The 16,586-nt window shown below is 40.9% G+C and overlaps 1 protein-coding gene across 2 annotated transcripts in view; it reads left to right on the top strand.

Annotated features, from left to right (window-relative positions):
* nphp4 (nephronophthisis 4) overlaps positions 1-16,586 on the top strand; it is a 209,845-nt gene that overhangs the window by 89,166 nt on the left and 104,093 nt on the right. For both annotated transcript variants that reach the window (XM_082959999.1, XM_014135427.3), the window contains exons 10-11: positions 14,209-14,400; positions 14,567-14,711. In XM_082959999.1, coding sequence (XP_082816125.1) covers positions 14,209-14,400; positions 14,567-14,711 — 337 coding nt within the window. The remainder of the gene's footprint in view (positions 1-14,208; positions 14,401-14,566; positions 14,712-16,586) is intronic.

Here is a 16,586-nt window from a genome sequence, read left to right as displayed (position 1 = left end):
CTTCATCCTCCTGAGGTTGAAGAGGCGCTGTTAAGCCTTCTTCACCACGCTGTCTGTGTGGGTGGACCATTTCAGTTTGTCCGTGATGTGTACGCCGAGGAACTTAAAACTTTCCACCTTCTCCACTACTGTCCCGTCGATGTGGATAGGGAGGTGCTCTCTCTGCTGTTTCCTGAAGTCCACGATCATCTCCTTTGTTTTGTTGACGTTAAGTGTGAGGTTATTTTCCTGACACCACACTCTGAGGCCCCTCACCTCCTCCCTGTAGGCTGTCTCATCGTTGTTGGTAATCAAGCCTACCACTGTAGTGTCGTCTGCATACTTGATGATTGAGTTGGAGGCATGCATGGCCACGCAGTCATGGGTGAACAGGGAGTACAGGAGAGGGCTGAGAACGCACCCTTGTGGGGCCCCAGTGTTGAGGATCAGCGGGGTGGAGATGTTGTTTCCTACCCTCACCACCTGGGGGTGGCCCGTCAGAAAGTCCAGGACCCAGTTGCGCAGGGCGGGGTCGAGAGGTCTCGAGCTTAATGACGAGTTTGGAGGGTACTATGGTGTTACATGCTGAGCTGTAGTCGATGAACAGCATTCTTACATAGGTATTCCTTTTGTCCAAATGGGTTAGGGCATACAGTGGGTTAGGGTTATACAGATGGGTTAGGGTTATACAGTGCATTCGGAAAGTATTCAGAGCCCTTGACTTTTTCCAGCCTATTCTAAGGTGGATAAAATAAAATGCTCAACAATCTACACACAATACCACATAATGACAAAGCGAAAACAGGTTTGTAGAAATTGTTACACATTTACTAAATATAAAAAACAGATACTTATAAGTATTCAGTCCCTTTGCTATGAGACTCGAAATTGAGCTCAGGCGCATCCTGTTTCCATTGATCATCCTTGAGATGTTTCTACAACTTGATTGGTGTCCACCTGTGGTAAATTAAATTGATTGGACATGATTTGGAAAGGCACACACTTGTATATATAAGGTCCAACAGTTGACAGTGCATGTCAGAGCAAAAACCAAGCCATGAGGTCAAATGAATTGTCTGTAGAGCTTGGAGACAGGATTGTGTAGAGGCACAGATCTGGGGAAGGTTACCAAAAAATGTATGCGTCATTGAAGGTCCCCAAGAACAAATTAATTCTTAAATGGAAGTAGTTTGGAACCACCAAGACTCTTCCTAGAGCTGGCCGCCCAGCCACACTGAGCTATCGAGGGAGCAGGACCTTGGTCAGGGAGGTGACCAAGAACCCGATGGTCACTGTGACAGTGCTCCAGAGTTCCTCTGTGGAGATGGGAGAACCTTCCAGAAGGACTTCATCTCTGCAGTACGCCACCAATCAGGCCTTTATGGTAGAGTGGCCACAGGGAAGTCACTCCTCGATAAAAGGCACAGGACAACCTGCTTGGAGTTTGCCAAAAGGCACCTAAAGACTCTCAGACCATGAGAAACAAGATTCTCTGGTCTGATGAAACCAATATTGAACTTTTGGCCTGAATGCCAAGCGTCATTTCTGGAGGAAACCTGGTACCATCCCTATGGTGAAGCATGGTGGTGGCAGCATCATGCTGTGTGGATGTTTTTCAGCTGCAGGGAATGGGAGACTAGTCAGGATCAAGGGAAAGCTGAACAGATCAAAGTACAGAGAGATCCTTGTTGAAAACCTGCTCAGGATCTCAGACTGGGGTGAAGGTTCACCTTCCAATAGGTTAACGACCCTAAGCACACAGCCAAGACAACACAGGAGTGGCTTTGGGATTTCATTGAATGGCCCAGTCAGAGCCCGGACTTGAACCCGATCAAACATCTCTGGAGAGATCTGAAAATAGCTGTGTAGCAACGCTCCCCATCCAACCTGACAGAGCTTGAGAGGATCTGCAGAGAAGAATGGGAGAAACTCCCTAAATACAGGTGTGCCAAGCTTGTAGTGTCATACCCAAGAAGACTCAAGGCTGTAATTGCTGCCAAAGGTGCTTCAAGAAAGTACTGAGTAAAGAGTCTGAATATTTATTTAAATGTTATATTTTGCAAAAATGTCTAACAAGCTGTTTTTGCTAAGTCATTATGAGGTATTATGTGTCGATTTGATGAGGGGGAAAAAACAATTTAATACATTTCAGAATAAGGCTGTACCATAACAAAATGTGGAAAAATTTGAAGGGTTCTGTACAGTCGTGGCCAAACGTTTTGAGAATGACACAAATATTAATTTCCACAAAGTTTGCTGCTTCAGTTTCTTTAGATATTTTTGTCAGATGTTACTATGTAATACTGAAGTATAATTACAAGCATTTCGTAAGTGTCAAAGGCTTTTTTTGACAATTACATGAAGTTGATGCAAGAGTCAATATTTGCAGTGTTGACCCTTCTTTTTCAAGACCTCTGCAATCCGCCCTGGCATGCTGTCAATTAACTTCTGGGCCACATTCTGACTTATGGCAGCCCATTCTTGCATAATCAATGCTTGGAGTTTGTCAGAATTTGTGGGTTTTTGTTTGTCCACCCGCCTCTTGAGGATTGACCACAAGTTCTCAATGGGATTAAGGTCTGGGAAGTTTCCTGGCTATGGACCCAAAATATCGGTGTTTTGTTCCCCGAGCCACCTAGTTATCACTTTTGCCTTATGGCAAGGGGCTCCATCATGCTGGAAAAGGCATTGTTCGTCACCAAACTGTTCCTGGATGGTTGGGAGAAGTTGTGTTGGTACCATTCTTTATTCATGGCTGTGTTCTTAGGCAAAATTGTGAGTGAGCCCACTCCCTTGGCTGAGAAGCAACCCCACACATGAATGGTCTCAGGATGCTTTACTCTTGGCATGACACAGGACTTATGGTAGCGGTCACCTTGTCTTCTCCGGACAAGCTTTTTTCCAGATGCCCAAACAATCGGAAAGGGGATTCATCAGAGAAAATTACTTTACCCCAGTCCTCAGCAGTCCAATCCCTGTACCTTTTGCAGAATATCAGTCTGTCCCTGATGTTTTTCCTGGAGAGAAGTGGCTTCTTTGCTTCCCTTCTTGACACCAGGCCATCCTCCAAAAGTCTTCGCCTCACTATGCATGCAGATGCACTCACACCTGCCTGCTGCCATTCCTGAGCAAGCTCTGTACTGCTGGTGCTCTGATCCCGCAGCTGAATTAACTTTAGGAGACGGTCCTGGCGCTTGCTGGACTTTCTTGGGCGCCCTGAAGCCTTCTTCACAACAGTTGAACCACTCTCCTTGAAGTTCTTGATGATCCGATAAATGGTTGATTTAGGTGCAGTCTTACTGGCAGCAATATCCTTGCCTGTGAAGCCCTTTTTGTGCAAAGCAATGATGACGGCACGTGTTTCCTTGCAGGTAACCATGGTTGACAGAGGAAGAACAATGATTCCAAGCACTACCCTCCTTTTGAAGCTTCCAGTCTGTTATTCAAACTCAATCAGCATGACAGAGTGATCTCCAGCCTTGTCCTCGTCAACACTCACATCTGTGTTAACGAGAGAATCACTGACATGATGTCAGCTGGTCCTTTTGTGGCAGGGCTGAAATGCAGTGGAAATGTTTTTTGGGGATTCAGTTCATTTGCATGGCAAAGAGGGCCTTTGCAATTAATTGCAATTCATCTGATTACTCTTCATAACAATCTGGAGTATATGCAAATTGCCATCATACAAACTGAGGCAGCAGACTATTGGCCACGACCGTATACTTTCCGAATACACTGTATAGACACACCCTATGTGTTTTAATGAAATTAACTATATGCATTGCGCTAGTCTGACACTAAGCTTACTTTTTAATAAAATAAGACAAATGGTTTGAGGGCGCCATATATCTAGATGATAAACACCTTAACCTGACCCAACTATTCCGCTTCTGCTGGCTTTTCAGATTCTGCCATTACTCCTGAAGTTCCCGTTAATAGGCTACACTAGTAGTCGGCAACCTTTCTCAGGTGGAATGCCAATTTATCTTACCATTTCTACCGTTCTGCTAACCAGTTATGGTTTTCATATGCAAATTTCCGTGAAATAGTTTCATTTAATTTATAATAACATCTTCTTATCTCAACATCATTGTCATGTAGTTAATACAAATTATATCCAAACTTAAATGAAAATGATTCAGACCTAAAAAGTAACTAATATTGCCATTACCAAGTATGTAAGAATAGCCTACATAAAGCCAACAAATAAAAACAAGGGTTTGGGTTTACAGTAGTTGATGGAACAGTACAGTTAATGGAATGGATACGCTCCAGTACTTTGCTACAGTACACGTGTACCCTTATACAATTACAGACTGTTTTTTGTACCTTTTACATAATCCTTTGCTGGTTTTTCAGTTTGATTTGAAGTGCAGAAAGGGCCAGAGGTAGTTATAATTACTTTTTCTCACATACTTGACAATTCTACCCTCCGAAAGACATCTTATTCAGTCAGATGCTGGGCTAAATGAAAAGTTAGATTGTGCCCACTGACTGCTTTGAAGGGACGTGGTTGATATACTAATATTTGCTTTGGCTCAGAAGAGGTGATCCCCTTCTTTATGCTAGGCAAAGCCTTCATCCCCGTTATTAAATTCCTGTGTTGCTTTTGGATGTTTGTGTTCTTTGCACTTATGTTCACTTCACAAGGTAGACAGATGAATATGACTACATGCATGTTCACTCCACAGGCCTGCACTGGAATCCCCAGAAAATAACAATGACTGTCTATTCCACAATAAATTGGTTTCAGCAAAAGTCCCAGCTCTCATGAACTCTCCTTGAGGATTCTGCAATCAGCGACGGCTGAATCTGACACCCGACTCAACTCTTCTAAGCATTATTTGGTCTTGGTGGGGCTGAGTTGAAAAGAACACAGAATCTGAGTGACTGAGTCTTCTAGCAGATGGATGAAAATGTTAAGTTAATGATCTCGGTGCATGTTTCTTCACTTTCTGCAGGGCTGCTCATTGTGGAGAATAAGTAGTGGAAAGCTCTGGGCCGCTTCCTGTCACAGGGTTTTGGCTGAAATAATGACTCCAACCGCCCAGCAGACTGCACTAATAGTAATAACTGTCAGACTCAGTCTCCCATCAATGCTCTTTCCTCTAATTTAGGAATAATTCCCAATCTCCCATTGCTTGCGAAAAAGCCTGAGTCGTTGAAAGTCGGGCTACTTTTTGGGAATCTCAAAGGCTGTATACATTAATGTATAATTGTTTTTATATTTCTATAGATTTGACTGCTTAACATGCTGACCCCACCACTCGTTGAGTGTGTGAGCGTTGCAAAATACATTTACACATACTGTACATGTTATTCAACAATTCTACAAAGATCCAAAGTGCATTTCAGGTAAAATAACAACCCAATGTTTATATCCCAGGACAAATGAGCTAGCAACAGCAAGCTAGCTAGCTACATGTCCATGATTGTTTCATGTGTTTTCGACTTGTCCCCAAATTAATATTGTTGGTTAGAGGTTGTTTTGATATTTAACCTGTGCGTCTCAATCACTTCTGGAGTGGATGTACAAAATCAACATGCGCGTGATGGTGGACTCACCCACGTGGCCGGTCTAGTCACCATGTGCTTAACTCAGGCAAAGTTAATAAATTAACCTTTGTATTAGAGATGCCCTGAATTGGTCACTGTCTGTAATTTAGGTTGTTTCTTTTTCAAAGTTTGAAGATTTCGTGGCCCCAGGTTACAGACATGAGATCTATATTTTCCCCCAATTTCACATTTGACAATGAAATACTTGTTTTGTCTGCGAATGCCAAAACATTGCATTTTACTTGACTAAACACTCTTGATGGATTCTCCTCCCAGAAAAATTCTTTGCCATTTTCAGCAATGAGGCCTATGTGTGCAGTGACATCGCTTGCTATTATTGTTCTCTGTATAACTTTCTGAAAAAGTTTCCCTCTCGCTCGTCTTTGCCTCAGGCGACCCTTTCTCTTTTTCTCTCTCATCTCCACTGTTGTTGCATTACCATATGCGTGTTTGCTTCCAAAATGCAATTTAATGACACTTTTAAAAAAAAATACACCCAATTTCTTGACTATATATTTTCAAAATATCTGAAAGGATTTCTTGACCCTAGTTTCTGAAAGGATTGTTTTTCAAACCAATTACTGTCACAACATTTACACATTTACATAGCTAAAGGCAAGCTTTTTTTTTATTAGTTCATCTGAATATGGTAGTAGAGGGCATAGACCAACATTCAGTATTATCACCCTGGAATCTGATGGCATTGTTACAACATCGCTCTGTTGCCACGACAGGTCATTCATTGTATTGTAGCTGAACATGACTCGCTGAGTAAGATTACAGAATGAGTCAGTGCCCCTGATCTTGGAGGTGTCACCTACTCATTTGCACTGTCGATCCAAGGAGGAGGGCTTGAGCTTACTAAGACCAACGGCCAAATGTCCCCCCTCAAGCCATCACAATTAAACCGCCTACATCCACTCCTTGGCATAATGTTGAGCTCCCACTACTAGATGATTGCAATATTCACTCAGTGAGAGAACACAATCCTTCAGCTTACTTCTGCCATTGAACGATATTGACTGTCTGTATACAGTATGTTCGTGTTAAAAGATTAGCCGCATAATAAATGTTGCATTTCCCCCCCAGCTTCAGCCGTACAGTACCTATTTATAATATCCCTGTTTGTTTGTTTACTCAGATGATGATTGAAGAGCCGTATTGAGAATCTCCACAAGATGCTTTTGTCTGCCCAGTTGAGTTGCTGCTCTATGCAGTTTATGTGTAGATCACACCACTTTGATGCCTATACGGAGTGCTCTTTCAAACCTCACACAGAAATTTGTGTTAGGGAGTTAACTGTCCCCCGAATGGGTTCTTTTTGTTCCATTGCTTGTATACCAACCATGGGCTGTGTTTGATGGTGGTAAACTGTGTAATAAAGGTTTCTTGGAATTTATCTTGTAGAAAGAACCCTCTCTGTGCCAGTTAATAAGAGTGTTTGGGTTCATGTTGATGCTATCGTGGCAGTTCTGAATTCTAAAGGCTGTGCTGAAGAGCTATCTATGCAGAAACATGCCCAGTTTCAAAGGGTTGTTCGCCTCCAGCTCATGTGGATATAACATGCCTGTCTTTAATATGCACTAACAGTAATTTAGTCAAGTTTGAGCAGTTTTCTACAGTTGGAAGACTTTGGAAGTTTGATAAGAGGCGAATGCTGGGCAGATAAGAGCATTCTCTGCACTGTAGAAGACGCCTGTGATTGGTGCTTTGTTTCCCCTCACATTTGCTCCTCAGATATCCAACCAGCATTTCTTCCCACAGGTCAAATCCAAACCGAGAATATTCATTAAACATTACAGAACAAAGTGTTAGACCATGTGCTAGACACGACAGTCTGCTCTGAACGAGAGCTCAAAAGAGAGGGTGTTGAAAACACATTAGATAAATTGCCTCATATTTTTTACTGGCTACTTCCACCACACAATAAACTTATCTCTCCCTAGTTAAATAATTTTTACATAATCATCACTTTCAAAATGGACTCGCTTGAATTAATGTTTCTTATGAAACATCTTATTAATTCGACCTCGTGAAATGGAAAAACAGGCAGTGCCTCCTGGGAATATATATGGCTATCTGTTTTACAGCCCCCATTTTCAAGTTTAAATTCAATGAAGTAGCAGTTAATGTCTGCACTTGCGGGGGGAAGACAGTGCAATCGGAAAGTATTCAGACCCCTTCACTTTTTCCACGTTTTGTTATGTTAGAATTATTCTAAAACGGATTAAATAGTTTTCCCCCCTCATCAATCTACACACAATACCCCATAATGACAAAGCAAAAACAGGTTTTTGGAAATGTTTCCAAATATACTAAAAATAAAAACTGAAATATTACATTTACATAATTATTCAGACCCTTTACTCAGTACTTTGTTGAAGCACCTTTTGGCAGCGATTACATCCTCAAGTCTTCTTGGGTATGATGTTACAAGCTTGGCACAGCTGTATTTGTGGAGTTTCTCCCATTCTTCTCTGCAGATCCTCTCATGCTCTGCCAGGTTGAAATGGGGAGCATCGCTGCAAAGCTATTTTCAGGTCTCTAGAGATGTTCCACAGAGGAACTCTGGAGCTCTGTCAGAGTGACCACCTGGTTCTTGGTCACCTCCCTGACCAAGGCCCTTCTCCCCTGATTGATCAGTTTGGCCAGCAGCCAGTTCTAGGAAGAGTCTTGGTTGTTCCAAACTTATTCCATTTAAGAATGATGGAGTGTAGCCACTGTGTTCTTGGGGATCTTCAATGCTGCAGAAATGTTTTGGTAATCTTCCCCAGATCTGTGCCTCGACACATTCCTGTCTCGGAGCTCTACGGACAGTTAATTCGACTTTATGGCTTGGTTTTTGCTCTGACATGCACTGTCAACTGTGGGACCTTTTATATAGACCGGTGTGTGCCTTTCCAAATCATGCCACAGGTGGACTCCAGTAAAGTTGTAGAAACATCTCAAGGATGATCAATGGAAACAGAATGCACCTGAGCTCAATTTTGAGTCGTAGCAAAGGGTCTGAATACTTATCTAAATAAGGAATTTATTTTTTAATTTTATTTATTTATTTGCAAACATTTCTCAACCTATTTTTTGCTTGGTCATTGAGGTATTGTGTGTAGATTGATAAGTACATTTTTTTTTTATTTAATCCATTTTAGAAATAAAGCTGTAACGTAACAAAATGTGGAAAGGGTATGAATACTTTCCGAATGCACTTTATGACATGAAAAAGTTTTTGCCCCTTTATGATTTTCAAAATGTTTGCATATTTTTGATTCTGAATGATATCAGATCTTCAACCAAAACCTAATATTAGATAAAGGGAATCTGATTTTACAAATAACAACAACAAAAAATATTAAATTAACAAAGTTATGCAACACCCAATTCCACTGGGTGAAAAAGTAATTGCCCCCTTACACTAAGTATTGACTGCAACCAAATGCTTCCTGTAGTTGTTGATCAGTCTCTCACATCGCTGTGGAGGAATTTTGGCCCACCCTTGCATGCAGAACTGCTTTAACTCAGTTAGGATTAGGTCTGGACTTTGACTAGGCTATTCCAAAACTTAAAATGTGTTGTTTTTTAGCCATTTTCATGTAGACTTGATTGTGTATTTTGTATTATTGTCTTGCTGTATGACCCAGCTGCGCTTCAGCTCACAAACGGATGGCCTGACATTCTTCTGTAGAATTCTCTGATAGAGAGCAGAATTAAATATTCATTCTGTTAACCTCTCTGGGAAATGTGGGACACACTATTCAACAGCCAGTGAAGTAGCAGGGCGCCAAATTCAAAACAACAAAAATCTTATAATTCAAATTTCTCAAACATACACCATTTTAAAGATGAACTTCTCGTTAATCCAATCACATTGTCCGATTTCAAAAAGGCTTTACGGCGAAAGCATAGCATTAGATTATGTTAGGACAGCGCCGAGACAAGAAAACCACACAGCCATTTTCCAAGCAAGGAGAGGCATCACAAAAACCAGAAATACAGCTAAAAAGAATCACTAACCTTTGATCTGTGTCAGATTTCAGAAAAACTTTACAGCGAAAGCACACTTTGCAATAATCTGAGTACAGCGTTCAGACACGAAACCAAACCCACCATTTTGTGGAGTCAACAAGACTCAGAAATAATATTATAAATATTCACTTACCTTTGATGATCTTCATCGGGAATGCACTCCCAGAAATCCCAGTTCCCCAATAAATGTTCATTTGTTTTGATAAAGTCCATATATTTTTTTTGGTTCGCGCGTTCGGTAGAGTACTCCAAATGCACTGGTCTCGCGCAGTTAAGTTCAGACAAAAAGTGAAAAAAGTTATATTACAGATGATGTATAGAATGTCAAATGATGTATAGAATCAATCTTTAGGATGTTTTTATCATAAATCTTCCATAATATTCCAACCGGACGATTCCTTTGTCTTCAAAAAAGAAAAGGAACAGAGCTAACTCTCACGGGAGCACACGCCACTGAGCTCTTGTCATTTTCTCACTCATCTACTTCCAGGAGCTCTTTCTCTCCCTATTCACAGTAGAAGCATGAAACAACATTCTAAAGACTGTTGACATCTAGTGGAAGCCTTAGGAAGTGCAAAATGACCCTAAGTCACTGTATACTTGATAGGGAATCACTTGAAAAACTACAAACCTCAGATTTCCACACTTCCTGGTTGGATTTTTCTCAGGTTTTTGCCTGCCATATGAGTTCTGTTATACTCCCAGACATCAACAGTTTTAGAAACGTCAGAGTGTTTTCTATCCAAATCTACTAATAATATGCATATCCTACCTTCTGGGCCCGAGTAGCAGGCAGTTTATTTTGGGCACGTCATTCATCTGAATTTCCGAATACTGCCCCCTGTCACTAAAAAGTTAAGGCAAGTTGTCCAGGTCCTGAGGCAGCAAAGCATCCCAAAAACATCATTTTCGCCAGGCATAATGGGACCCATGTCATCCAAAAAGTTATGCTTTTGATGTATCTGTCCATAGACCATTCTTCCAAGAGTCTTGATCATCCAGTTGCTTTCAGGTGCTTTTTGGTCAACTTTTTGCATGATACTGTATGGGTCCCATTAAAAGCCACTGCACCTCCATCTTGACACTCCCCCACCATTGTAACATTTTTAGGGAACCTATAGAAATGCATTTATTAATGTCTACATTTGTTTTTGCCACATTTATTCTATTACAGACACCTTAATGAATAATTTTTAATTATATTGTGTGCTAAACTTTTTTTTTTAATTCAGATATATAAACAATTTCCTTTAAGTGTAGTTCTAATGTTATTGTCCCCACTTGAAACGTTTCATTGAAATACTGTAGAATTCCATTCATTCTTATGAAAGGCCTGCTTCTTCTGTGGAGTGCCAATAGAGAGCAATAGTAACAGCGTCTTTTTGTAGGCACTAACTCCGCAATGGCTTGTTGACCAAAGCCTATGGGGAAATTAATGGAGTTTTTGTAGTGTTATTGGATCAAAGCCCAAAATAATGTATCCTAAGCCTGTGTTAACCTCAGACATTATTTTCGGCGTTTATCCCAAAACCCTATTCTTTCCCAATTCATTTTCCACATTGGAATTGCTGAACGAATCTGATGTAACTCATTTCCGTTTTTTAAGACTACAAGCTGGCGAGCTCTGTATGGTGGACCGGTGGCTTCAAAGCCTCTCACTGGCCAATACATAGCATCAGCAATCCAGGGTTTATTTATGCTGTATATATAATTGGTCAGGATGCAACCTTGAGGGGCTTTATTCATCAGTTGTTGTTCGGAACACATTCAGAATGATTTTATTTCTCTAGAATACTATATCTGACGTGGCCTTGGCACATGCAGGATTTCTTATGTGTTTCGTCCTCCCTACCTGTGATTGATTACTTTGGTCTGAGGCTGACCGGCTTATTAATCGATTCTGCGAAACTGCTTGCGGGAATTAAATTTTTTCCATGAATGGCTGTCTTCAGAGTGAAGTAGAGGCGCCACGGGACTCATTGTAAATCATGTTTAAGAACAACAAATCTGTCCCTAAAGTGCACGTGTGACTGTTCTCAGGTGATGGGGGGAGATGTATCACTTGTATTAAGTCCTACTGTAGAACGGGGCTAGCTAGGAAGTGTGCGTGCGTGCGTGTGTTCGTTCAAACATAGAAGGCTTATGATATTTGAGGAGCTGTGCAATATCAGTAATTAATATGACGCAAATATCAATGAATACTACAAGTGCTGTACATCACAACATGAACATTAAAGGGATACTTCAGGATTTTGGCAAAGAATCCCTTTATCTACTTCCCCAGAGTCCGATGAACTCGTGGATACCATATTTATGTCTCTGGTGCAGTTTGAAGGAAGTTGCTAACTAGCATTAGCGCAATGACTAGATGTCTATTGTAACTGCTAGCATGCTAGTAGATACCACAGACTTCCAGTAATTGTGCTAGTGTTAGTTAGCATTGGCTTGTAAAACGACCTCTAACTTCCTTCATACTGGATGCAGAGATATACAACTTGTATCCATGAGTTAATCTGACTCTTTGGAAGTAGATAATTGGCTTAATTGCCGAAATCCTGAAGTATCCCTTTAAATGGTATATATTGTTTTCTACAAAGTCCTCTTCAGTTTACCTTCAAAGATTTTTTCCCCTTTCAGTTTACTTGCTAAGCCACCCTCTTCATTTGAAACACCAAAACTATCCCTGAATTCGATTCAGGTGGTTAACAAAGTAAACAAGCGAAATCCCAGGAGATTGACATCTAATTGTACCTACACACTGAAGAAGGCTGTAAATCTGAAAATGATGCAGTAAAATATAGCATAATGAAGTAAGTTTTATGCAACATATTTTTGAGTGCGAACCCATTACACCTCTGTGTTTGTCTAGTTTTCCTTCCCAGTTACAGAACCCCTGATCATGACCACATTGCCCATACTATGGCCTATAGACCAATGTCCTATAGACTGGACATGCTTTAGTAACATTCCTCTGGGACTCCAGCAAGGTTATTATAGTAAAGTAAAACTGAAACTAAAATGGGAAAACAATTTAGTAAACTGAAATAAAATAATTAAGAAAATCATTTGAAAAAACGAAAACAATACTGAAACTATATTTGACTGCAAAACTAACTAAAATAAAAAGTCATTGTTTAGTTTTAGTGTTTTTTTCCTTATAAACTTCAAAATCAAAGGGGGTTTTCAATCTTATTTTTCATGGAGTTTTCAAGCTTCTGAATCTTGCGGGTAAATGCTGCCAGCATTTGCCGACATTTCAAAAAGGCTAGCTTGTGCATCACTATAGCTATCAGTAGAGCTAGTGATAGCTCTAACAGGGAAGAAATCAGAGGGCGTGCTTGAGTGTGAACCATAGGTGTGAACAATGGTGGCAGCAAAAAGTAAAGCTGGAAAGGACAAAAGCAAATGTGTTGTAGAACTGGGAAAAGCCAACCAAAGTTCAGCTGAACAGCGCCCACAAAGAAATGCAAACAATTTCAGGATAAAGACAAGGTGAGACAGCCACCAGCTCTTAGTAGCTGCACATCAACTGTAACGTTAGGATAACCCACTTTAGCCATTTGCCTGAAAAGAGCAGAAACATGGCAACCTAATTCAAATTAGTTTAAAAAAAATAGAAGAAGCACTGGTTAATTTATTCATCCAGTCTGGCAAGTCCACAAGACTGTGCTATTAGCCAGCCTTCAGAAAATTCAACCAAACACTTGATCCCAAATGTAATACTTCTGGCACTTCTGTGTGTATTTCAACCTACAAGAGAAGGTCTTACTCGTCGTAACTGACAACTGGGCATCATAGTCAAGTCTCATTAAGATTGATTTATAATTTAAACAACCAAAGCTATGACCTGACCCATCACCCTGTGTATTACGGCCCCCCGGTGGGAAAATGTGATATCCCCCAAAACACAAACTCTAGGCCTACAACACATAAATGGCTCCTAGCCTACCTACTTTCTTTCCCTAACACTAAAACTGAAACTAAATAATATAATAAATTATAAAACTCAAACTAAAACAAAAGTAGTAAATCAAGAATGAACTAACTGAAACTAAACTAGAAATAAAAAAAACGAATAGAAAATGACAACTATAATAACCTTGGACTCCAGTCTTGGCTGAAGTGAAAGGACAATGCTCTCAAATTGGAATTGCTGGACCACTATTGTCTTTCCTCAGCCATTTAATTTTCGTCTCCTTCAATCATGATACAATATTTGCGGGGAAAGCTATTGGAGCAAATGGAACTTTTTTCGACTGTCGAGAAGACCGTTGACTGATAAGGACCTCTGATGGTATTTTGACTTCGAAACCATTTCCGCTGCTCCTGATCGACTAAAAACAGTAATCTCTTTTTTTAATACTAACAGGAATGGTATAAACTCCCACAAATAAAGATGGCTAGTATTCACAAACAGTTATTTTTCTACGTTTAATTATTGTGTAGCAGCAGTTATAACATATATACTACACATGCTTGCTTACTTACTTTATGAATCCTCTTCATCCCTTTCGGAACATAAGGCCACAAGGAGCTCTCTCCACTTCTTCCTGTCTGGCAATGTGTTGTGCCTCGCACGACACATAATGCTTGAAGTTTTTCTTTACCGCTAAAGGTTCTACTGACTCTGGGTGTTTTTGGGTTCCAAAGCTCTCCTCGACCTCCACAATCTCCCGGACAGCCTTCATGCAGTGCCTGCGCTGGGGGGTGTGGTGCCCCTTCCAGGAGTGGGGTGCCCTGAGGGCCGAAGAAATGAAGTTTAGTCTGCAGGGCGGCTCTACGCCCAACCCCTACGGAATCATGGCCTATACCTCTTCCTCCAACAGCCAAAGTCCTGCCCAGGTAACACATATTTTTCATAATGTGTGATATTAACCAATTCATTAGATGAGATGATGGATCAGCTGCTCATTTGGCAGTCCCACACTGACTTCTCTTTCTATCTCACTTTCTGTCTTTCTCTCGCTCTGCCTCTCTCGCTTTCTGTCTCTCTGGTCCTCTCTCGGAGGTGGTCGATGAGAGGGACATGGTCAGGTTCCGTCTGTCTTCCAGCTCAGTGCAGAAGGCCTCGTCCAGCACAGCCGTGTCTCTGAGGAGGAGCAGGACAGGACAGGAGGAGATGGCAGCACAGCAGAGGAAACCTCCCTCACCAGGTACATATCACCACGGGGGGATATCTCCAACTGTATCAGTCATGGATGGGACTCTTCCTGATTAATCAGGAATTCCTGCTTTTCTGGACATTATCCTTATTAACATTTTTATTTGAACTGAAGTATCCAATAGCCAATATCCAGCTTTTTATGCTTTTCTATGTTGTCTTAATCACATAGCTGACATGTAACAGTAGCCTCAGTCACAATGTCCTTTTATTTCTCATAATGACTTTAGTCTTCTAAAAAAAAAGTATTGTTTTTTTCCCCCAAACGACTGACACATTCCAAACTCCTAAGTAGTGAAGAGATTCCCTTTGAGAATGGCTGACATAGAAAAGGTTATTTCTAGTTTGAATTGGACTTTGAAATCACCTCAAACGTGACTGCCTGTGTTTGTTTCCTCACCATAACATATTTTGTTTATCGTAACAGGGAAGCATAGAATGCCAGAAAGGCTGCTTGCAGACCAACATGCATAGTTTTCAGGCACACACACTGCCACAGTTAGTCACCCCTGGAGAAGGGCTTCAAAGTTCTGACTACCATCCATCAGAAGCAATATGCATAATGGGACTCCCAACCACCGCAGTGTTATCTCATTGGCACCACCTGCTCTCTAGAGGATTAGAATGCTCCGACAAAGAAGTAGAATACCCAGAAGAGACTTTGGCCAGGGCCCGATATGGCCCCTTGATTTTGAACAAGCCTGACATCGGTATCTCACGCTAGCTTCTGCTCCGGAAAAGAGTTGAGTTGCGATCCAAACTCATCAGACTTGAGCCTTTTTGGTAGGCTATGTATGTAGCAGAACCGGAGACATATTTTGCTATCATTCGTGAAAGCACTGATGTGTTACTGTCTATGTATTGCACTCATAACAACAAAGGCTAATGATATGACACTATTGTATTAGGGTACAGTTGCAACCTATATTGAAGGCACAGTTATTAGATCTCTTATTCTATTAGTTATATTATTTCAGGTCTTTCCCAGAAAGGAGGTTGAAACCTCGAAAGAATTCCTGGTAAAAGAAAGTTTCGATGAATTGCATTATTTATCTCCCATACTGAGCTTCAGAAAGATAAAGTGATGTATTTATTTGATTTGATTTCATTTTATTTGAACATAAAAAGAAAGAAAATAATAATAACTTACAAGTGTCACTTATTGGAACTCCGAGCAGTTGTCTGTCACGGAATTGATTATAAAATCCTGGTAAACACTTGGCACACAGACACTCAGTCCATTGTCGTTCACAGAGGGTATATCTTGACTCTGAGTGGACTCTACATAGCCAATGATTTCCATCCTTATGTTGTCGCTAGCCAGCTTATCTTCCTACGCAGAGAATGGAGTTGATTGAGGTTCAGTTGGGGTGGCTGCTTCTTTGCAAAGTCTGTTTAATGACAGTTGAATCAGCGGTTGAAGTGTCCTCGAAAAGCCTTCTCTGAACATGTCGCCTAAATTATTTTGTGTTGGCTGCTGTTAAGGAAGTACAATATCACGAATCTCTGTCATTATTTTGATTTGGTGGTTTGAACAGTGCTGACTGTTGTCTGATTAGACAGAGGGGTGTATGTGTCGGTGTGTACAGTACGTGCGCTCATGTGTATTTGTTGTTTTTGTGCATTCTTGGCCACGTGTACGTGTGTGTGCGTGCTTGTGTATAAGTGTGTGTTTTTGTATGTTTGTGTTTTCATCTGTATGTTTCTCTAGAAGGCTGATAGAAACACTTAGTTTCAGCTCATTTACAAGCCGTGATGTGTAATTTATGTCTGTCGCCCCCGTGGCTGCATCCGACAAGCAAGGAGGATCAAAGGAGGATCAAACATTCCACATCGCATTCCTACCCCTTCAGCCAGTCATTTGGAA

The sequence above is a fragment of the Salmo salar genome, chromosome 13 (assembly GCF_965601325.2).
Source record: "Salmo salar chromosome 13, fSalSal1, whole genome shotgun sequence".
Classification (NCBI taxonomy): domain Eukaryota; kingdom Metazoa; phylum Chordata; class Actinopteri; order Salmoniformes; family Salmonidae; genus Salmo; species Salmo salar.
This window is presented reverse-complemented; position numbering and strand designations above follow the sequence as displayed.